A 22,864-nucleotide genomic window follows, 5' to 3' on the forward strand; every position below is an offset into this window, starting at 1 on the left:
GAGATTAGCACATACACACACACACACATATAAAAAAACTTGGGGGTTCCAAGAAGAATCTGTACAGCACACAGGTGTGCTACCAGAAGTACCGTACCCATTTCACCGGTTGCAAAGGATGGTTCTTCAGTAAGTGTAAAGACATTTCAAATGTTCTGCTGATTGTCTGTCATTGACTCTGGAGGCTTGAAAGGAGGAACATGGTGGTCTGTCAGCACCCCTGGGATCTGCGCCCTGCTGCATTTTCTGGTGAGCCAATCAGGGTACAAACCAGAAGGTATTGTGGGCTGCGATCTCCTCCCAGGAGCCTCCACTCACCCAAGTAGCCTGTGCATCCCCCCTGATCTGATAAGGGTATAAAAACTTCTGTATTGGATTTGTCCTCAATGGTCACCCCTGACAGTGTTTGCCAGGCTGCTGGTCCTAAATCCCACTCATGCAAAAACATGCTCCACTGTCAGTCTACCCACCACCTCCTAGATTCCCCTCTGGCCTCGGGTGCAGGGCCTCAGGCCTCCTGCTTCCCATCCTGCACATTCTCTGTGGCTTTGCATCATGACATAGTCGGAGGTCACCCATGACTTTGTACAACATTGACCTCTGCAATTAGCATTCAAACTGTGGCCAAACTGGCTCAGGAGCTGCATGCGGCTCTTTCACACATATCGTGTGGCTCCTGGCGGGGTGGCTGGGGAACCTAAATATCATTAGCAAACAAATATCATTGGACAAATAAATATCATTATCAATATCTGCTTTTACCGCTTTTGTTCTTATTTCTGGCAGTCTCACTTAATGTTAATAAAAAGCAAATTTACATATTTCCCAGTAAAAACATGTAATATTTGTTCATGTCTTGCGGCTCTCAAGCAACGTCTGTTCATGTCTTCCGGCTCTCAAACAGCTGACATTTATTTGATGTGGCTCTTACATTAAGCAAGTTTGGTCCCCCCTGCCTTAGACTAAGTCAAACCCTTGGCCTATCAAGGTCAGTATCGTCTACTCTGACTGGCGGCAGCTCCCCAGGGTCTCAGAGGTCTTTCACATCACCTATCGTCTGATTCTTTTAGCTGGAGATGCTGGGGATTGAACTCAGGACCTTCTGAATGCCACCCTAGGCAGTACAAAGTACTAGAAGCCTGGCCCTTCTGTTTTCACCAAGCTTCACGCTCCAGCTAAAGCCTTCCACTCCACTCCAGTTCCTACAATTGAGCTCATGGACCCTGAGCTGAAGAACAGATCCTGCCAATCTGGACTCCACCAGGGCCACCCACGGCCCTGACATTAGCAATAGTAAGCTGTGTGGATGCTGTGCCTGAGAAGGAAAGGGAAGTTAAAAAGAATGGCAAAAATCACATCCTGCCCACTCTTGGTGGGGGAGGGGGATTTGTCCAGGAGTCTCTCTGTGGATCCGGGTGCAATCTCTGGCAGCCCTGTGATTGAGCGGCAGGTTAATCCGTCTATTAAAGAGTCATTACCAAGGTGTCGTGAGCAAAACATTTACCGTAATCACGGACTGTCAGGGAAGGATAACAGAGAGAGGCATTAAAACATCAGCCTGGAGAAATAAATCGTTATTCTATTATCTTTTATTGCAAAATGATGAAAAAAATGGTCAGTAATTCCTGACAGGCAGGCAAAGAAGACAGAGTTATGCTCTGATCCCTGACGCATCGGACTCCCCCTCCGACGTGGGATCCGCTGCACTGCTAAGTTTTATCGCTATCTCTAGAGACGCTAATATTAGTTTTACCAACATACGTCTCTCTCTCCCAGCATCTCTGTTCTATGAGGGCCACTACAGTCTCAGTGCAAGGCCGCTTGGGAAGTATTGTAGTGAGAGCATGAGAGGGGAAAATAAATTAACCATTTCCCCCTGGGTCTGGAATACCTGTTTCTTCCATGAGCGAGCCAAGTGACACCTTGAACAGAGTCAGAGTCAACCTGTTATAGAAAGGAAATGCTGGCAGTGGTGCAACGGTTAGTATGTTGGAGTAGGATCCGGCAGACTCAGGTTCAAACCCCTGTTCAGCCCTGAAACCTACTGGGTGACAGTGGCCTAGCCTGCCTCTCTTTCTCTCTCTCTCTGCCTAGCCTACTTCACAGGGCTGTTATGAAGATAAAATGATGAAAGGAGAACTGCTTGTGCCACTCTGAGCTGTCTGAAGGAACGATGGGATAAAAAATAGAGGAGAGGAGCTACATATAACCAGGGCGCTAGACGTGCCATGATTCCACAGGAACACAGGACCTGGTTTGGGGGGATCAGTTCCCTGAGATTCTCAGTTTTCATCTGAAAAGTAAGCTTCTAGCCCCCACAGCTATGAAGATATGCTTGCAAAGGTGTAGGCAATGGCCAAGAGAAGGGTAGCTCAACAGGATTCTCATTGATTGGGGGGGTCACCCCATGACTTCCCGAAGCAGTTATGCAATACTGTTTCAGTTTGTGTACCTGATGCAGGTCACAGAATTCAACTTTTTTGGCATAGAATTTGAATGACCCAACAGTGTTTTAAAAAAAAAAAAAATACAGAATGCACAAAGGCCTGGATTGATGGATGCCTTGGAAGGGGTTTGCTGTCAACCCAAAGAAATAAAATTATTTGTGTGTGTCAAACAAAGGAAAGCCATCAATTTAGTAATTCAGACAAGTACCTGTGTTTGCCATTAAGAAGGCAGTTGGTTTTAGCATAAACCCACACCTGTGCTCCATTGTGTGAAGCATTTAAAAGTGGCTTTCCTAGAAGGTAAACGAGGGAAATGTAATTATTTGCTGAGGCACCTCTGCAAACCTCTTGGAACAAGTGCTCCCCAATTATCAGGGGGGGGGGGAATAATAATTGGATAATCACTCAGATACGAAGCTATTCATTAGCTGGAAGAGAATGGCCAGGGAGACAAAAAGAGAAAAGCAAACTGATATCAGCAAATTAACCATGCGAGGACCCTGCTTGTGACAGATGAGACAATGTTCTCATGCCCTCTTTTGGAGCAGTTTATCTGGATTTGACAGTTATTCTCTGTGACTGAATAAACAACTTTTCTAAATGTGCTGCATTCCCATCCTTCTATCTAGAATGCACTTGATTAAAAACTTGGGGGAGGGGGGTGTTGTCATTGCTGCTGTGCAGGTGGACAATTTTACTAGCTCCTTTGGATTTCATTCCCAGGCTATTGGATTATGGGATGAAAGGACAAGAGATTAATTTCAGGTACTTCAGATAACCGCAGGATGATATTAACTTCGACACTGTCAGGTCCAGCTCCCGTATGGCCGACAAGGCAAGGGCAGGGGGGACCCAAAGCCAGCAAGCACTCAAAGCAGGGAACAAGCCTGATCCTGGATCTCTTAAAGGGTTAAGGGACCAACACCTAAACTTCTCTGGCCAACTGGGGGTTGCATTCACTGTAGCACGTGTAGGAGGAGCTGTGGCTCAGTGTAAGATCCTCTGCTTTGCATGTAGATGGTCCCAGGTTTAATCCCTAGCATCTCCAGCTAAAAGAACCAGGCAATGGGAGATGTGAAAGACCTCTGCCAGAGACCCTTCAGAGGCACTGCTGGTCTGATCAGACAATACTGACCTTTACGGACCAACTGTCTGATTCACTACAAGGCAGCTCCATGTGTGTTCATGTTTGGCTTGAAATCTCCCGTTCCACAGCATTTTGTCGAGGCGCCCACTACCCTTTCTCAAGTTGAAGAAGCTCCAGCTGGGGAATGCTCAACTAGATTGGGGACCCCTGCTCTAGTGGTGCCCTCATGGCTGGATGTGCCCATACTACATGTCAGATGAGAGGGCAGCCAACCTCCAGGTGGGCAACAAACACATGGGAAACATGGCAAGGTTGAATAAAGGTGGGAAAACACCGTGTTCAAATAACACACACAGTTCTAATATGCTACTATAACTTTATATATTTGATTAAATCATATAATATACAGTAAAGACCGTAGTGCAACCTATTAACTATAGTACACTGATAACAATGACATAAAGAACAATATGTATTTTGTAGCCAGTTTGCCAGTTTGGTGTAGTGGTTAAGTAGTGGTTAAGTGTGCGGACTCTAATCTGGGAGAACCGGGTTTGATTCCCCACTCCTCCACTTGCACCTGCTGATGTGACCTTGGGTCAGTCACAAGCTCTGGCACAGCTGTCCTTGAAAAAGAGCAGTTTCTGTCAGAGCTCTCTCAGCCCCGCCCACCTCACAGGGTGTCTGTTGTGGGGAGGGGAAGGGAAAGGAGTTTGTAAGCTGCTCTGAGACTCCAAGTGAAGGGCGGGGTATAAATCCAATCTCTTCTCTTCTTCTTCTTCTTCTTGTAGGAAAATCCACGACTACAGAGACGAATATGCAGACAGGATTCAATGCCGTAGGCTGTCTTGCTTTCAGAAAAGAGATGCAGCTCTTTTTTCCCCTGGATACTATGCAAAGTATATTGGGTTATACTGCATTTGTCATTCAGTCCCAGGAGAAATAGTTTGCCTGAAGAAGAATTTCTCGAAACACGCAACTTTTGCCTGGGAGGCGTGTTATATTGACGTTTGCTGCCTCTCTTTTCTGAAAGCAAGACAGCTTATAGCAGTGATGGCGAACCTTTTAGAGACCGAGTGCCCAGACTGTGACCCAAAACCCACTTATTTATCGCAAAGTGCCAACACGGCAATTTAACCTGAATACTGAGGTTTTACTTTAGAAAAAAACAACTCATACATTAACTTAAGGTGATCCAAACAAAGTAAGGAAAGCAATCCCAAATGCTTTCATTTACTTAAAATTATTTGGCTGAGAATTCGACACTTTAATGATGGTCTGGGCCTGGCTGGGGCAATGGCACGTGTGCCCACAGAGAGGGCTCTGAGTGCCACCTCTGGCACCCGTGCCATAGGTTTGCCACCACTGGCCTATGGCATTGAATCCTGTCTGCATATTCGTCTCTGTAACTGTGGACTGTCCTACAAAATATATATTGTTCTTTGTGCCATTGTTATCAGTGTACTATAATTAATAGGTTGCACTAGGGTCTTTACTGTATATTAAGTATATGATTTAATTGAATATATGAAGTTATAGTAGCGTATCAGAACTGTGTGTTTTGTTTGAACACGGTGTTTTTCCACGGTTACTCAACCTCCAGGTGGGGCCTGGCATTCTCCTGGAATGACATCTCTAGACTCCAGAGGTCAGCTCCATCATCAAAAACTAAAAACGAATTTCAATCTTCTCTGCCCTTAAAGGTAAAGGTAAAGGTTCCCTTGCTCGAAAGCCAGTTGAATCCGAATCTAGGGTTGCGGTGCTCATCTACGTGTCACATTCTGACAGGACCAAGAAACAGACTTCAGGGCAGGTTCTGTGGTGTTGTGCTTGGAGTGCCAGTCTGGGACCAGGGAGACCTGGGTTGAAATGCTGACTCCTGCATGGAAACTCATTGGGGATCGTTAGCCATTTGTGTGTGTGTGTGCACTCTCTCTCTCTCTCTTAGCCTAACCTACCCTACAGAGTTATTGTGAGGATCTTGGGGAGAGATCTTGGAGTTGTAGTAGATAACTCACTGAAATGTCGAGACAGTGTGTGACTGCAATAAAGAAGGCCAATGCTATGCTGGGGATTATTAGGAAGGGTATTGAAAACAGATCAGCCAATATCATAATGCCCCTATATAAATCAATGGTGCGACCTCATTTGGAATACTGTGTGCAATTCTGGTCACCACACCTTAAAAAGGATATTATAGCTTTGGAAAAAGTGCAGAAAAGGGCAACTCGAATGATAAAAGGGTTGGAACACTTTCCCTATGAGGAAAGGTTAAAGCGCTTAGGGCTCTTTAGCTTGGAGAAAAGACGACTGAGGGGTGACATGATCGAGGTTTATAAGATTATGCATGGGAAAGAGCAGGTAGAGAAAGAGGTACTTTTCTCCCTTTCTCACAATACAAGAACCCGTGGGCACTCCATGAAATTGCTGAGCGGTCGGGTTAGAACAGATAAAAGGAAGTACTTCTTCACCCAAAGAGTGATTAACACATGGAATTCACTGCCACAGGAAGTGGTGGCGGCTACAAGCATGGACGGCTTCAAAAGGGAATTAGATAAGCATATGGAGCAGAGGTCCATCAGTGGCTATTAGCCACAAGGTATAGATAGGGACTCTGGGGCAAGTGATGCTCTGTCATCTTGGTGCTTGGGGGAGTCAACAGTGGGAGGGCTTCTAATGTTCTGGCCCCACTGGTGGACCTCCTGATGGCACTGGTATTTCTGGCCACTGTGTGATACAGAGTGTTTGACTGGATGGGCCTTTGGCCTGATCCAACATTGGCATCTCTTATATTCTTATGTTCTTAAATGAGGGAAGGGAGAGGCACATCTGCTACCCTGAGCTTTTGGGGGAGAGTAGGATAAAAACGTGATAGATATGTAGACAGACAGATAAGAACTGGCTTGATTCTTAGTGGCTTCCACTTAGTTCTACAAGACAAAGTAAATTGCTGCAAGCACCTCCTTTCATAGAGTCCTGCTTTCCTCTCCATGCACCAGCATCCCATGACAGCAAGCTGGTGTGTTCTCCCCTAGGAGTGAATGGCTTAATTAATAAATGGGGAAAGAAAAAGTCACCCTTGAAGACTTTACAGTGCTGCCCTTAGCAAGACTACGTGGAATCCCACTCAGCGCGGCTTACTCCCAGGAAAGCATTCTTAGGAGGGCACTGCACATTCCCTCGCCACCTGTGACACCAAATGGCCTTTTAACAAGGGATGGCGGGAAGTATAATGTGTCTAGGCACTCAGACGGGGACCCCTACAACACAGAAGCCCTTTCTTCACACATCCTCCTCCCATCATAATAACAAGCAGTTACTGGTGATGGAAAGTTGCCATCAAGTCGCAGCTGATTTATGGCAACCCCATAGAGTTCTCAAGGCAAGAGACAAATAGAGGAGGTTTGCCATTGCCTGCCTCTGTATAGCAACCCGGACTTCCTTGCTTAGCTTCCAAGAACTAATGGTGTCAGGCTAACCCAGGCCATCCAGCTCATGGCAAGCAGTTATTAGTCCCCATATATAATAACAGGAGGTTCCCATCATCTTCTCCCTAAATTGTGTTATATTCGTAACAATCAGCTCTGCCAACACTCATGTTTTAAGACTTATTGTGAACCACACTGTACTTTACACTGCAGAACTGAAATGCCTGGTCGCTGAAGTGACTGCTGGAGTAAGCTACTGCTATTTGTAAAGATAGGGAGCTCAGCAATAGCTCGATTTTCCACACGTATGCACTGATGGGATTCTCACTGGCAAGGCACCGAGCGTTTTTACTTGCTGACCAGAACCCTAGATTTGCTGATGGGTGTGTTTGCTCGTAACTTAACCCCTCTCATGAATACAAAGCTATTGGAATAAAATTTAGTATGCCTGTTCCGGACACAAGTGTATATTCAGGCCCCAGCCAGACCCTCCACCCCCAAGCTCAAAGAAGTGGGGAGAGGAAGGGGAAAAATGCAAAAAAAATCTATTGTAAAGCAGTGTCTGTCTTCACTTTGAAATTAAAGCTAATGAGCACATTCAGGACATAACCATATGTTGAAAGTGCACATGACTATTCAAGCCCCCGTACTTGTATCTGAGAGGCCCATGAAAGTGGTAAAACACAATATTTATCCAATACAAGACTACCTTTTCCCCAGGTATGCCATCCAAAAAGGGGGGGGGGGTTGTCTTACATCTGAGCAGTGTTCCCTCTAAGCTGAGTTAGTGTGAGCTAGCTCACAGTTTTTTTAGCCTCCAGTTCACACATTTTTGTCTTCGCTCAGGAAGAGTGGCTCCAGAGCAAGCTCATTGATGCAGCAGCCAAATCTAGGAAGGAGGGCTCCAGAGCAGACTAATTTATGCAGTCGCCGAATCGCTCACTCACAACTTTAATGCCAGTAGCTCACAAAGGAGAATTTTTGCTCACAAGGCTTTACAGCTTAGAGGGAGCATTGCATCTGAGTACAAGTTACAGTGATGTTCAGTAAAATAAACCCCACATTTTTGGTGTATAACATATATATCTTACATTCAGAGTATTCTTCCATTTGAGGAAATATGGTATTGTAAGATTCTCTCTCTCTCTCTCTCTCTCTCTCTCTCTCTCTCTCTCTCTCTCTCTCTCTCGCTCGCTCTTTCTGTGTGTTCTCTACTGAACTATCCTAATGGAATTTAGTATGTGAATGAATGAATGAATGGTTTGTTATGCATGTTTAAAACAAGCTCTCTGCTTGGAGCTTAAATACGTGATCGACCAGCAGAGCCTATTTTTAATATGTTGGAGGGAGGCAAAGCAGCAAAATGTACAGTAATAGGAAATGAGTCTTCTTGTGCTGTACTAATCACAAGATTCAAGATTATCCAAAATAATGAAAGACTGCCCTCCTAATGAACACATCCAAGAAGAGGGGAGAGGCTGGATGCTCTGAGGGGTGCTTTGTCTCTACAGAGGAAAAGTTGATAACAATGCAGCAGTTGCCGAATTAGTTGGGTTCACGCACAAACTCTGCATCATTCCTAGAACAACAGCGGCCTCTGCTGTCTAACCCCAAGAATAACATACAGAAAGAGAGAGAGAGACTGATTAACTCACTACCCAATTTCTAGACTAGTTTAAAAAGGCCCTCTTTGCATGGAAATACTTTTTACATACAAATGAAACGTAATTGCTGTCATAATGGCCTGCAATTCATAGACAAATCGTCTATGTATGTATAAATCCGACAGTATAAGAGAAGAATTTGGGGAAGGGGCATGGTTCAGTGGTAGAGCATGCAGAAGGCCTTGGGTTCAGTCCATGCACCTTCAGTTAAAAAGCATAGTAGTATGAAAAGGCTTTATCTGAGACTCCAGTCACACACACGAAATAATCCACTTTCAGTGCACTTTCCAACTGGATTTTACTGGATTTTTACTGTGGATTTCCAAAGAGTTATTCACACATGGAATTCACTGCCACAGGAGGTGGTGGCGGCTACAAGCATGGATGGCTTCAAAAGGGAATTAGATAGGCATATGGAGCAGAGGTCCACCAGTGGCTATTAGCCACAAGGTATAGATAGGGGCTCTGGGGCAAGTGATGCTCTGTCTTCTTGGTGCTTGGGGGGGCCAACAGTGGGAGGGCTTCTAATATCCTGGCCCCACTGGTGGACCTCCTGGTGGCACCTGGTATTTTTGGCCACTGTGTGACAGAGTGTTGGACTAGATGGGCCTTTGGCCTGATCCAACATTGGCGTCTCTTCTGTTCTTATGTGTGAACTGGCAAAATCCAGTTGGAAAAGTGGATTGAAAGTGAATCATTTAGTGTGTGTGACCACAGCCTGAGGCTCTGGAAAGCTGCTGCCAGTCTGAGTAGACAATACTGACCTTGATGGACTAATGGTCTGATTCAATATAAGACAGATAAGTTTCAGAGGGTAGCTGTGGTGGTCTGCAGTAGAAGAGCTTAGATTCCAGTTCAGTGGCATCTCTGCAAGATGCATGTAACAGGACCTCACTAGGTGTTCCCCAAGTCCTGTCTTATCACTCAGTTGAGCTGCCAGTCAGTAGCTCTCTATGACTGTACTGACACTTTGCTTCCAAGCCAGCTAAGTATGGCAGTCTTTGCTCCATTTTGTTTGTATGAACATGCTGGTTTGTCGGCATGCAAACAGATCTGAAGAAGTGTGCATGTACACAAAAACTTATACCCGGAGTTAAACTTTGTTGGTCTTAAAGGTGCCACTAGACTCAAACTTAGAGCTGCGGTGAGTGTGAAAACAGGTGATATCACAAAGGCATTGTGCTCTGCTTCTAAGCCAGAAGACAGTAGTGATAGGTTATATGTAACCTAATATGGTGATCAGTGTTCCCTCTAAGCTGAGTTAGTGTGAGCTAGCTCACGGTTTTTTAGCCTCCGGCTCACACATTTTTGTCTTAGCTCAGGAAGGAGGGCTCCAGAGCAAACTAATTTATGCAGTAGCCAAATCACTCACTCACAACTTTATTGCCAGTAGCTCACAAAGTAGTGTTTTTGCTCACAAGACTCCACAGCTTAGAGGGAACATTGAGGTGATATATGACCTAATACGGTTTCTAATAGAAAGAGGGGTGCAGAGCAGAGGGACTCCTTCAAGGAAAGCTTTAGGTTTCCCCCAAAAGTCTAATAGTTCCCCCTCCTTCTGAACGACACCTTTGTCTTCCATACTGGCAAAGCAGTTCAGGAGGAGAAAATGTATGAACAGTCAAGGCAGAGAACATTATAGTGCAAGATTATTAGGGACCAGCATAGAATTTTTGGGATCCCAGATGATCAGCCCACATCGAAGCAATTGTGGAAGAGAACTGCCAACCCCATTTTTGGAGACTGAGAAGCCGAGAGATAAGCATTCTGCTTACGAGGCCATTAATAAAAACATAAGGGAAGAAGAACCTTTCCACTGCGATATCAATAGCACCCACCAGATTACGGTTACATTTGGGAGGAGACGTTCCATTGGCAGAGGTCTGCATGATTTACGAAGGAGTACCCTTTTCTAACCTGCTTCCTCAGCACGTACCATCTCTCCCTCTCTCTTTCTAGTTCATTATGATTATTAATAATTGATACAGACCCGCAGTGGGTTGTGTAACACAGAGGCCGAAAGAGTAGCTTGCGCCACACTTCTGAGCGTGCTGCTCACGACTCAAAGCCCTGGCACCCAAAATGAGCCCTCCGTTGTGTCCACTGAAACCGCCAGATTGGGCTAAGCATCTTTCCAATCCCAGCGAAAATCGGTAGGATCCATGTCTGAATGAAATGCCTTTGGGACAAGAGGTCTTAGTCAACGCAGGGTGAAGCTGTGAGGCTGAGGCCACTGAGACTGAAGGTTGGACAACAGTAGCTACCTGAACGTTACTAAGGACACCATCTGGCTACATGCCCAACTGCATGTACACACTGATAAGCAGCTCTCTTTCATAAACCAGACCATGAAGACCTATCTTGTCCAGTGTCGCCTACTCTCCTTGGCAGTGGCTCTCTGAGGTCTTAGGCCAAGGTCCTTCCCTGCTCTGCTCCCTCCTTTTAACTGGAAATCCCAAGGACTGATCTTAGGCCTATCCGCCTGCAAAGCATCTGCTCTGCCATGGATCTGTGACCCTTCTCCTTCACACAACTGATGCTCCCTTCTGAATCTTGTCCTGCTAGCCCAACTGCGGAGTGGCAAGGCTGAGACTAATTTGCTGCCCCATCCTTGCGATCTTCAGCCTCCCTGCAGCTCCTGCGATAGGGAAAAGGCTGAAGGCAAGAGGCCTGATACCTCTGTTGCCACGCCCCTTGCTTTCACTGTTTCTGTACCCTCTACTGCCCAGTTGACTTCTCTGAGCATCCTGTTTCCGCTTGCCTTGCACACCTTTTCCTTGAGCCTGCCACTTGTACCTGAAGTTCCATGTTTTCACCCTGTGCCTGCCTCCTGCTGACTTGCTCTGGTATTCCCTGGCCTGGCCTCAGCCTCCTTACAAATTTCACTGCTCACAAACCCCCACCAAGGTTTATATTTCCAACTGGTTTCTCAGCAGTACTGTAGCCCCGGTCACACGGGCCGGATATCGTGGGGGGGAGGCGTGGCTGTTTGTCCCAGGGCAAAATAACACGCGGTTGCGCCAGCAGACGTACTGTAGAGGTCCCGTGGAAGGGGGGAGGTGCCGAGCACACCACAATCCTGCGCCGCGGCAAAGAAGCGGCACGGCAAACGGGTGTTTTGTTTTCCGGACACCAAAGTGTGCGCATGCCCCGTTGGGTGCTTGTGCACATCCCATGGACAGTTGAAAAAAAAACACCTTTATACGAGGGGGCATGGGCGGACGTCGGAACTACCACTGGAAACGCGATCAGCCGCCTGCCCTTGCCCCGCGGTTACCGGAAACTAGTACCTTCGAGGTACTAGTTTTTAACCATGCATCTTCGGCGGGAAGCCTCGGGTTCGCCACAGGAGCTCTACGCTTCCCAGATGTGGCGGTGAGATCATGCCCGGAAAATCCGCCTATCTTCCGTCTCTCTAGCGTGCCTAATGCTCCGTGTGACCGCAGCCTGTATTTGCCTGAAAGACATTGTCAGGACTCAAGGCTGCAACAACTTCCTGAAGTTGGGGTTTAGGGACTGCTAAATCCAGTGTAGTGTAGCAGTCGGTGTGTCAGACCACGATCTGGGACAGCAAATTCCCATTCTGCCAAGCAACCTCACCGGGTAACCTTGGACCTGTCACGCTCTCAGCCTACCTTACCTCACAGTGTTGTTGCAAGGAAAAATTAGAGGAAGGGAGAGTGTTGTAGGCTGCTTCGAGTCCCCATTGAGGTAGAAATATCCAAATAAATAAATAAATGCCCTGATGTGGACGGCTGAGGCTAGCCTGATCTCATCAGATCTAAGAAGCTAAGGTCTTGGTTAGCACTTGGATATGAAACCACCAAGGAAGCCCAGGGTTGCTACACAGAGGCAGGCAATGGCAAACCACCTCTGCTCATCTCCTGCCTTGAAAACCCTACAGGGCCAATATAAGTCTGCTCGGCTGTAATTTGATGACACTTTCTACCTAAATAAACGTCAAGATTCAGCCCTGTTCCGCCACTCTGCCCTGGCCCAAGAAGGGACTGTAGGGAGGCCAACAAGGAAGTCCCTTACCAAGAGCAGACCACAGCAGGATTAAGTGACACTCCCTAACCTCTTGCAAGGCTTCGGGGGCCGGCTGGGCAATGGCTCTTGCTGCTCCTGGCTTTCTATGGCCTGTCTTCCCCATTGCCTCTGCCAAATAATCATGCTGCAAGTTCTCAGGAACAGCCTGGATAATCATCTTGTCTTTTTCTGTATAATCAATTTAATAAAAAAAAATTCCCAGAAGACATGTCACATGACTTGCTGACATACGTGTGAGCCATCCGGTCCCTTTGGGACATGTACGCTGGACTTGACCGGGGTTGGGTAAATCTGAGCTGGCGCTCGGAGCGCCTCTTCCTTACCTCGTTGAAGACCACCATGGGCGGCTGTCCTGGTGCAGCTTTAAGGGGCCTTGTAGCACTCCTCCAGGTCTTTCCAAAAAAATGGTGGTAAGTGACATCAAACAGGGAAAGGCGCAGCTGGAATTCGACATCTGACGCATCATCTGCTCTCTGCCAATGAGAGGCAATAAATAACCAGTGAGCTCAGTTAAAATGCCTTGAGTGCCTCACGACGGGAGGGGTGGGAGAGACCAACCCCAGCGGGAGGAAAAACCTTTTCATTCATTTTAGCTCATCACGCACTGTTCATAATGAGATAATGCAATATGAATTTCAATATATGGCAGAGGGTAAGAATTTGCCATTCCCATCCTGCTTTGCCAGGGTTGTTTTGCCTCGGAACATTTGCCTTTCTGACAACACACCATGAGTTACTGCAAGAACACAGGTGCACAGACCAGTAACTGAAGGCATGTATTGAGTCTCTACTTTGCACAGGGATGCCCATTCTGTGTACAGAAAAAAATATTTTTTTCGCACCAAAGCAAACCAAAACTTCGCATCAAAAATTGTGAAGTTAGAAAGTATGAGAACTAGGAAACTAAATACTAAAAAACCATAGAATGGGACACTGGGAATAGCAATCAGCCTCCTGAGAATCCTGTGAGCTGTTATTTTAATAAGAAATGTCTAGCCCTTTGGGCTGCGAAGATATGCTTGGAAGTGTCTGAGCTGAAATTGACGAAGGCAAACCTGGGCAAAACAGTTATTCAGTGGCTATCAGGAGGTCCATTCCCTACACAGTAGCTCCTTGCCCCTCCATTATACTACTAAAACAAGATTAAATTATGCAAATACCACTAATATACGAATCTGAATAATTTACAAAAATTATACATGCCACAGATTTTAGCTTTTCTCAGTGTAGAATTTTCCTTGTTTTAACACAGAATCTGCACAAACATGGGGAGTGCAGCGAAGAGGCTGTAATTACAGTATCAAAAGTAGGGCTGGCAACTCTGGCTTCAGCTCTGGCTTCTGGGATAGGCAGTGTAGGGCAGGAAAAAAAAGGGAAGGAAAGAAAGCTCAGCGGGGATGTGGTTCCATGGAGTCTGCTATTTCTTGCAGGTGAACTGATCTCCATCGTCTGGAGATCAGCTGTAACTCCAGGAGAACTCTGGAGGTTGGCAACCCTAAATTCAAAAGGCTGTAGAAAGCATTTGAGTGGGAGGACTAAATAGAGAACAGTTATTGAATACAGGAACTGAAAGCATAACTAATTGTGCAGCAGTTTTTTTTTTTTTAAGATGGTACTTTCTCATAAATGGCAAACAATTGTGCTGTGGAAGATCTGACCACCAGAACTTGCCGCAGAATTGTGCAGCAGCTGTTTGAAACACCTCTCTGCATGCCCTTGTCGTGCAAACTTGGCACAAACTCAACACACACTCTCTTGGGCATGAACTCAACACACATACCCTTGAACCGTTCTTGCTATTCTTTGAGCATTAGGGTGGAGCTGCTTTAGTTTATTGCGCTGTTTATTGGGCTGGGTCTTTTTCCCAGTGAGGAAATGACTTCTGGCAAGCAATGCATTTATATGGGTGTTTTGTATTTTTAAAAAGCAACAAAACATTAACTGAAATGTTGCCAAACACCCATTGCTTACAGCCCCGTCATATGCCAGAGCATGACAACAAGCAAGTGGCCTGCAATCAACTTCTCCATTTGACCCACCACTCCCTTAGAACAATGCAAGTTACTCAAGCTGCCAATAAGGGAGCTACACACGGACCTTCCATGTCTTGTAAAGCCATCATGTGTTGCAGTCATTTTTTATGTATTTAGCATATTTTCATCTCGCTTTTCTCGCCAACAAGGACCCAAAGCGGCTTACAAAAAATACACCTTTAAACCAATTTACATAAACAACAGTGTACGAAAACAAACAAAAGAATTAAAGTAGACAAGACATCATAGGTGGTGTGTCCACCAGGTTAACCCAACTAGCCAAGGCTAGATGTGATCCACAGGCTATGAGCCAAGGGCCAAGAGAGGCCTCAGACTCTTGCCCTTCGGCTTGCACCCCAGGTCACACCCAGGCTGTAAATACCTGCAGCAAAAGACTGAAAAACACTCGACCTGCTGTATATATGCACACACACTGCAGGGAGGGAAAAGTGGAGAGAAAGAGGCCTCTGTTGAAATCTACAGGGATTGCTCCACTCATGCCAGGAATTCCCCATTCCTGAAAAGGAAGGTTTATACCTTCCTCTTAACTGCTAAGAGGGTTCCACATGGGGGGGAGGAAGAGGAACATGCCGCTGGTGAAAGTATTTCACGGAACTGAAGCAATAACATTAAAAGCGTTGCTCCAAGCTCCAGGACCGGCCCTGCGGTCAGCATTAAGCAGTGCACCTTTAGGCATCAGATCTTCAGGTGCTATGCAAGAACGGCAAACTGTCCATCATTCTATAATGCATTCTGACCACTGGGATGGGGGAGAGTGAGATTTAGAGCTTCTGCCTCATCTCCTGTCAATGACTGAAGGAGACACGGCCCAATGGTGAGGAATAATGCTGTGGGATAGATTGCTGAGTACGATGGATAGGCAATGGCAAAGGGCAAGCAACAACCGAGCATCAGCACCTGGGCAATGGAGGCATGAGTAGGGCTAATGATAACTAACCTAGGCCAAGAGCAGACAATCTAGAGTTGCTCCCTTGCTAGTCCGAAACCTAGAGAGGGGTGTGCCCCTGAAGAAGGCCTGGCCTCAGCTGTGGCAACACTCTGCTTCTAACATCCAGTGTGACTGGCACACCTCCTTCTGTCTCTGAGACTGTCATCGTAGTGGCAGTGCAAGATGAGGGCAATTTGTCAGTACTGGCAGAAACATCCTCAAGAGCAAGGGGTCAAGGAAGCACAGTCTTTTGAGGCTTTTCCTCTTGTCTGCAAAAGGGCTTTCTTTAATGGCTACTTCCAGAGGAGAATCTAGAGAGTTGCTCCCTTGCTAGTCTGAAACCTAGAGAGGGGTGTGTCCCTGAAGAAGGCCTGGCCTCCGCTGTGGCAACACTCTGCTTCTAACATCCAGTGTGACTGGCACACCTCCTTCTGTCTCTGAGACTGTCATCGTAGTGGCAGTGCAAGATGAGGGCAATTTGTCAGTACTGGCAGAAACATCCTCAAGAGCAAGGGGTCAAGGAAGCACAGTCTTTTGAGGCTTTTCCTCTTGTCTGCAAAAGGGCTTTCTTTAATGGCTACTTCCAGAGGAAGCCCATGGAGAGTCTTCCCTATTCTCAGGGTCCGGACAACGCAGGACTTCTTGCACATGGAGCTGAATCAGATCCTTGGTCCACCGCAGTTAGTATTGTCTACTCAGACTGGCAGCAGCTCTCCAGGAGCAATTGGGTCCTAGCCCAAAATGTCCCAGGCATCAAACTACCTTCAGTAAATACAGGATAAATTGCTGAAAAAGTTCACTAAGGTATATGCAAAATTATACAATGAAAAATATTCAAATTTCCATGATGTAATTTAATACTTGTAGGAAGCCCATGGAGAGTCTTCCCTATTCTCAGGGTCCGGACAACGCAGGACTTCTTGCACATGGAGCTGAATCAGATCCTTGGTCCACCGCAGTTAGTATTGTCTACTCAGACTGGCAATTGGGAGCAATTGGGTCCTAGCCCACAATGTCCAGGCATCAAGCTACCTTCAGTCAGCTTGGCCTATACCACCTGATGATGTCTCTCTCAAACAGGGGAACTACAGATCTTGACTGACTTGAATGGGGAGAAACGCTCTCTCAGCACAGAACATACAGCACCGTGTACTACGAATGTTAGTTTGGGCACAATGGTGAAAGCAGAGCAATGTGCAGAAGTCACTTCCTTTTTTCTGTAATAGTTGGCCAACTGTTCTATATTCTGAGGTTACTCTATTCCCCAGACACTAGTCCAGGATTCAGAAGAGTACTACCTTCTCACAGATATATTATGTTTGGGAATTCCTTAGACGTTTTACTACTGTTTGCATGGGGATTTCAGCCATGATTTCAGAGCAATTTGTCTGGATTTATTTTATGTTTGGATCTCCAATTTCTTGTAAACATTTTGAACATTTTTGTTGGTAGACAGTCAACAGCTATTATAAGAAAGTAAATGCATACGGCAATAGACAGGCAGTTGCTAGCAATAAAGGTGGCCACAGATCCAGAGGACTTGCATTTGGAGGAAAGGCAGTAATTAATGGGAGGAGAGAATATGCTGGGGGACTGAAACACATCTAAAAAGATGCACCCCAAAGAAGGATGGCAGATGGGGCCCTTTCCCCTTAAAGTAGCTGCATTTTTATAAACAGTCCCATCTTAAAAACTTGGGAGGACGTTAACAGTTCCTTCTTTTTCTACCTGTCCCCATCTGCTGCTGGTAGGGGCCATCGTAGCCACAAGTATCTGGGGCAGCTGCCCTGGGCTCCAAAAACACCCACAGCCCCACTCCCTGACCAGAGGGGGAAAGAAGAGGAAGAGCAGGCTCCTCCCACTGGACCAGCCTGTCTTTCTGGGGCTCAAGCAGCTGGCTCAACAGTGGCCACATATACCCACACACCAGCCTGATCAACAGCTGGCAAACACCAGCCTCCTAGGCAGCTGGCTCAAGGGCCTACCCTTGCTTGGGCCTGTGGTGGCCTGGGGTACAGCAGGAGGCCAGTGGGGGATGCGCGGGGGGTATTGATTCTGGGGTAGGGCTGCCAAATGTGGGTGGGGGGCGGGGAATCCCCCGCTTTGATGCAAATAAGTTATGTTAATGAGCTCCTGCACCTCTTTTTTTAAGAAAATGACCCCCGGCCACAAGTATCTGGGGCAGCTGCCCTGGGCTCCAAAAACACCCACAGCCCCACTCCCTGACCAGAGGGGGAAAGAAGAGGAAGAGCAGGCTCCTCCCACTGGACCAGCCTGTCTTTCTGGCATTCAAGCAGCTGGCTCAACAGTGGCCACATATACCTACACACCAGCCTGATCAACAGCTGGCAAACACCAGCCTCCTAGGCAGCTGGCTCAAGGGCCTACCCTTGCTTGGGCCTGTGGTGGCCTGGGGTACAACAGGAGGCCAGTGGGGGACAGGGGGGTGTATTGCTTCTGAGGCCTCATCCTGCTCCTATGCCAGGGCCCCAGAAGCACTAAGACTGCCCCTGGTTCCTGGCCATCAAAAGCCAGTTTGGAAAAAAAGGCACCTTACTCAGCTTCCCTGGAAGAAGTACCTTCTCTGGCTTTGGAAACCTTCCAGAAGCAATGTAGGGGCAGCCCCGAAAAACATTACTCTATATACCCTTGCAGACCTGATTTGATGCAAAGATCTGTGCACCAAAGTGTGTTCTCGGCTGATTTTTAAAGTTGTGGTGGGATATATGGCTCTCCAAGGCCATTTGGGGCTTTGTGGGTTAGCGGCAGCATCTTGACTAGAGCCCAGAAGGCCACAGGGAGTCGGTGCAGGTGCCAGAGCACTGGTGTAACAGGCTCCCAATGCCCCACCACCATCATACCACAGTGCTTTTCATAGGAATACTACAAAATGCTTATTAATTAAAAACTACAGAGACACTGATTGCTTTTTTGTCTTACAAAAGAAACACTTGTGTGTTTGATTTGAAATTTGGTAGGACAACTGAAGGCCAGACAAAGATGCTAGGGGGACTGGTAGACCCCGCAAGCCACCAGTCGGCCATCCCTGATTGCAAAGACGGCCTCTGAGCTTCCAGCAGCCCCTCCTTTCCAATACCTTCATCGAGCCCCGAATTAGAGCAGAGAGGCATTACCAAGCATGCTATTAAAGATTTAGTCGCTCTGCATTATTTAGCGGCACAGTGCTTTAACCCGCTGAACGGTTCAGCCTTGAGAGTCACAGGGCAACCTTCTCATGTCTCCATTTGCAGGGTGGAAGGGAAACAAACAAGCAAGCAAGCAAACAAACAAAACTCAACCCCCTGATATATATATCCCTAAACCCTGCTCTCAGGATGGCCTGCAAAGGGAGGGAACTGATGGGAAATTATTGGAATTGTTCTGCCCACTGAAGCATTTGAAAGAAATCTGCTATAGCAGATTGGCCTTCTCATGGGTGGTGCTGGCTGGGGTTTGCCAACTCCCAGGTGGGGCCTGGAGATCTCCTGGAATTACAACTGACCTCCAGATCAGAGAGATCAGTTCCCCTGGAGAAAATGGCTGCCTTGGAGGATGGCCTCTATGGCATTATACTCTGTTGAGATCCCACCCCTCCCAAAACCTATCCCTCCCCAGGATCCACTCCCAAATCTCCAGGAATTTACCAACCTGGAGTTGGCAAACCTAGTGCTAGCTGACCTATTAAGCAGGGCCAAGGCAGCAGCACCATGTCTGCCTTTTTGGGAAAAGACTGGCAGAAAGAAGTGAAAGAGAAAGAATAGGATAGATAGACTATAGACGGATAGATATATAGATGTAAAAGTAATATATTGAATAACACACTAACAGTGCTGCCAACCTAAGCAGACTTAAACTTTTCTGTGCTCGTCGATTTCAAGGATGTGACTTGCTCAGGATGGAGCTGTAAGAGCTGACCCTTGGTGGGTTGTGGAAGGAGCCATGCAGGGTAATGACCCCCAACCATTTGAAATTTCACACATCCTCCTGCTCCCCCAGGTCACTGAGATTTCATTAAGCTTCGTCCACCTCTTGCTACACTCACCTCTGCAGCTACAGCAGTTAGAGGTTTGCTCGATTCTGCTCCAGATACTAAATCCTGCACTTGCCTAGGATGCACACGGCCTGGCCCACAGAGCGCTGAATGCCTTGAGCCATGCAGGCCACAGAGACTGCCTTCCATGGACAGCAGTCTTTTAGTGCGGTTTCAAGCATCTTATTAAGCATTCCAATTGTATGCCAAGTCCAAACAACAAGGGGAGGCAGAAAGGCTTTTCTCGCTGACTGCTCCTCAGAGACAAGTCATCTGGGAGACTGAAGAAACCCCAAGCCCAAACATTTTCTGGAAACTAGATGGTGCAAGGGAGACATTAGGTTCCCACCCCTCTGTTTTCCCTGGATGGGGCATATGCAAGGGTGGATTAGCAGGAGGCAGGGACACAACTCTCCCCGTTTCAGATTCTGCTTTGCAAATGTACCTTCTCCCCCTCGGCAGTTTTTGATTCCCCCCCCTTCCAGCTGGGAACCAGAACTGGACACGAGCCCAATGTAGAGCTGCCAACTCTGGTTGGGAAATTCCTGGAGATTAGGGGGGTGGAGACTGGAGAGGGCATAGCTTGGGGAGGGGAGAGCTCAGTGGGGTATAGCCCCACAGAGCCCGTCCCCTAAAGCAGCCATTTTCTCCAGGCAAATTGACTATCTGTCAAACTTGGGATCAGTTGTAATGCTGGAAGATCTCCAGGCTCACCTGGGGATTGACAACCATAGCCCAGCAAAAGGAAACTGGGCCAGTGGAGGATATATTTGGAGGCAAGAATTGGTGGCCACTGGGGAGATTAAGCATTCTTCCTTCCCATTCACTGGATTTTCCCCTGCAAATCCCTGCCTCCCCCACCCCCATTTCGATGATATCACACAGGTGGCTGGAACCTCACATTTCTGGTAACTATCTACTTGTGGCCTGAAAGACCTTATTCTCTTAATGCACTTAGAAAGCCCAGGGCCCTTTTAATTCCATCTAGTAAGCTGATATATTTCATTTAAACCACACCTTTCTTCCCAATGGGGACCCCAAAGCGACTTCCATCGTTCTCTTCTCCTCCACTTCATCCTCACAACAACCCTCTGAGGTAGGTTAGGTTGAGAGTGTGTTATTACTGACCCAATGTCAACCACAAGCTTTCGTGGCAGCCTGGTGTCTTAGTGCATTGGCTGTTTCACTCTGGATGTAAGGGATGTTATCGAGCCTAAGCCTTTAGGTTGGAAAATGTGTTTGAAATCTCGACTAAACAAGCACGTATTCTGTTAAATGCAGTCACTTCAATGTGTCGGGGTCAAATTAGAGCCGTGGGTAGCTGGATGAGGAGTGTGTGTTGTCTAACCCAGAGCTGCTCATGCCAGTTGCTGAACCCTGAGACTGAACGCTGGAGTGACTGCAAGGATTTACAGAGAAGCCAGAATTGTGAAAGGTTACAGCTCTGTTGACCAGGGCGGGGACCATGGCTCAGTGGCAGAGCATCTGCTTTGCATGCAGAAGGTCCCAGGTTCAATCCCCTGCATCTCCAGTTAAAAGGATCAGGTAACAGGTGATATGAAAACCTCCACCTGAGACCCTGGAGAGCCCCAACAAGTCAGAGTAAACAATACTGACTTTGGCAGACCAAAGGGCTGTCAGGGTAACAGCATTCGTGTGTGTGTGTTCAATGTTTGTGACAGAAGGCCACGTTCCCGGTAGTCACACCAGACCCAGCCAACACAGAGGTGTCTCACTGCAGAGATCACAGATGCATACCCTTAAGCTTTACATACCAGAAGACTCTGAGGCTAAGCAGAAACGGTCACTATGAGGCTTCTTCTTTAACCTCTGACATCAGCTCATCCCCATCCTGATTGTCCTTACAAGCCAGCCAACACAGAGGTGTCTCACTGCAGGGATCACAGATGCATACCCTTAAGCTTTATACACCAGAAGACTCTGAGGCTAAGCAGAAACAGTCACTATGAGGCTTCTCCTTTAACCTCTGACATCAGCTCATCCCCATCCTGACTGTCCTTACAAGAACACCTTTCCAACAATAGAGACAGCCACTTGTTGCAAGGACTCCACACTAGACCAAGCCTCTATAGGATGGAGAATGTACATTGCTTGTTGCTCTTTTTGTAGAAAAAGCCCAGCAGGAACTCATTAGCATAATAGGCCACACCCAACAGTAGAAACTCATTAGCATATTAGGCCACACCCCTGACAGCACAGCTCATTAGCACATTAGGCCACACTCCTAATGAGTTTCTGCTGTTGGGTGTGGCCTATTATGCTAATGAGTTCCTGCTGTGCGTGGCCAACTTGGGAGCCAGCCGGAACTCCGTTCCTGTGCGTTCCTGCCCAAAAATAGCCCTGGCTTGTTGTTTCCTTCTTGAAAGAGACGATGCCTGAGACATTAATATAAACTACATTGCATTGCTGTCTCCTCCTGATTTTAGCCCAATGAATGCCCCTGAATGGGTATCTTTGGGGAGGGGGGAACAGGGGGAGATGCTGGAAAATCCCCTTACCTGTTTCATTATGTTTCCCTCCACCTGCTTCAGGACGCACTGGAATGCCTTTGATTCCCCTGGTGGTGGGTGGCGACGCCTCTGGTTATGTGGAGGGACCGTCAGGTTTCCCACAAAGCTCCTCTGCCACTCCCCCATTTTGCTTGCCCAAACCGTTGCCGCTGTTTCACTTCAGCCACAGGGAAGTGTGCCTTTGAAAATTAAAAGGACAGATGATGTGAGGAACATTTAAAACATTTGGGGCTTTTTAGGTTAAGGCCCCCTGATCTCATTTGTGACATGGATGCTGCTGCAGCACTACGCCTTCTCTCAACATGAAGGCAGATTTATAAATTGGTTGACAAAAGTTAATAACCCACGGAAATGTCCACTAACTTCTTGTCCACAAATACTTCCTTGGCACCTCAGCAAAAAGAGAACTTTCCCATTTTTGAAACTCTGGCCCCGGTCACACGGGAGGTTTAGCCCCGCAAGAGGGATGGATCGGGGGCGCAGCAAACGGGTGCGATCGCACCGCAACATCTGGGAAGCAGCGCACACCCGTCCCCGATCCGTCCCTTCAGGCCGATAACGTGCAGCAAAAAAGAACCTACAAAAGAGCCTGAAACGCCGCAGCAAGCGCGGCCGTGGGATCGCCGGTGCACCCGTCTTCAGAAG

The 22,864-nt window shown here is 47.2% G+C and overlaps 1 protein-coding gene across 1 annotated transcript in view; it reads right to left on the reverse strand.

The window, feature by feature from the left end:
• Positions 1–22,387, reverse strand: part of NPHP4 (nephronophthisis 4) — a 137,869-nt gene extending 115,482 nt beyond the window's left edge. The window contains exons 1-2 of the mRNA XM_015429815.1: positions 22,208–22,387; positions 13,000–13,149 (exon numbers count right to left, since the gene is read on the reverse strand). Of these exons, the coding sequence (XP_015285301.1) occupies positions 13,000–13,149; positions 22,208–22,345 (288 nt within the window). The 5' untranslated portion in view covers positions 22,346–22,387. The remainder of the gene's footprint in view (positions 1–12,999; positions 13,150–22,207) is intronic.
• Positions 22,388–22,864: the final 477 nt, after the last annotated feature.

The sequence above is a fragment of the Gekko japonicus genome, unplaced genomic scaffold (genome assembly GCF_001447785.1).
Source record: "Gekko japonicus isolate JY-2015 unplaced genomic scaffold, Gekko_japonicus_V1.1 scaffold1166, whole genome shotgun sequence".
Classification (NCBI taxonomy): Eukaryota; Metazoa; Chordata; class Lepidosauria; order Squamata; family Gekkonidae; genus Gekko; species Gekko japonicus.